We start from the raw sequence: 1,112 nt of genomic DNA, 5'->3' as shown, positions 1-1,112 counted from the left end.
GCAAAATTTATTTATATATTTTGTACTGGGTTTCTCAGAAAACAAAATTGCAAACATTTTTATGATGTGCCCGAAAATTGATATTAAATACGCTGATAAATGTTGAGAAATTAGAAACAAAATTCACTAACTAAATAGAGATAAAAATGGATTTTTTGATTTTTAACGAGAATGGTTTGCTACACTTAATAGATTAACCTTTTGGAATGGAATCTCACTATTCTATAATTTGTAATCCTTTTTTCTTCTTTATCGGTGAAACCTCAAAAAATAAGTGAATATTGTTCGTGTTAAGTGTGGATCACTCTGAATCATACATTTTTACTTGTCTTTTGATTTTTCATTTTTCATCCATAACAATGTCAACAACATGAGGAAATAAGAAAAAGTATAGGAATGATTCAATCAAAACCAAAATTCTGACACCACCACCAAATTCTTTATTGATCAACAAACAAAAAATTAAATGCAAATCTAAAAATACTTTAAAAAATGGAAGCAAAACACATGGCTGTTGGAACAAAAAGAGTTCTGCCATAGTTAAGTGCAATGGAATCAAACCAAAAATCCTTGCTTGTCTATAAATGAAGAGACAAATCAAGATTCTTCTGATCTTTTGTCCTCTCCTCATCTCCCCTAATGCTGTGATTATAAGTCTGTTTTGATAATTCTTCATTAAATACATGGCATCTTACACTCCTTTGCCAGTTCTTGAAGCTCTGATCATCTGCTTCACATTGATACACATTATTCAAATAGTTATTACGATTTATTACGGCATTTTCAAATCGTGGGGCAGCGCCATTTGATCTAAACTGGTGGTTCTGGAACTGGCAAAGGGCGGCAGCATGAGCAGTAATATAGGCTGAAGGGCTCAAAATTCCAATGGGATAACTGGGAGAAAGTAAGAATGGTGATGGTACTGAGAGTGAAGGAAACTTGTATTCAGAAGCCCTTTTGTTCTTTCTTGCTGCATTTCTCTCTTTCTTGTGAGCATTTTGATGGCCTCCTAAAGCTTGTGAACTGTGGAATTTTCTTGAGCAATATAAACAGGGAAATGATTTTGTTTCATCTTGTGCATTTTTTGGTGAATCATGGATTGCATTCTCACC

General features: G+C 33.3%; 1 protein-coding gene across 1 annotated transcript; it reads right to left on the bottom strand.

The window, feature by feature from the left end:
• Window positions 1-493: 493 nt before the first annotated feature.
• LOC111386924 (zinc finger protein 11-like) lies at window positions 494-1,109 on the bottom strand (the record flags this gene model as incomplete). The annotated part of the gene is made up of 1 exon (XM_023011426.1): window positions 494-1,109. A coding segment is annotated over one exon (531 nt), but the record flags the coding sequence as incomplete, so codon positions are not given.
• Between the last annotated feature and the right edge of the window lie 3 nt (window positions 1,110-1,112).

This window comes from Olea europaea, unplaced genomic scaffold (genome assembly GCF_002742605.1).
Source record: "Olea europaea var. sylvestris unplaced genomic scaffold, O_europaea_v1 scaffold37892, whole genome shotgun sequence".
Lineage (NCBI taxonomy): Eukaryota > Viridiplantae > Streptophyta > Magnoliopsida > Lamiales > Oleaceae > Olea > Olea europaea.
Note: the sequence above shows the minus strand (reverse complement) of the source record. Positions and strands in the feature narration are given on the sequence as shown.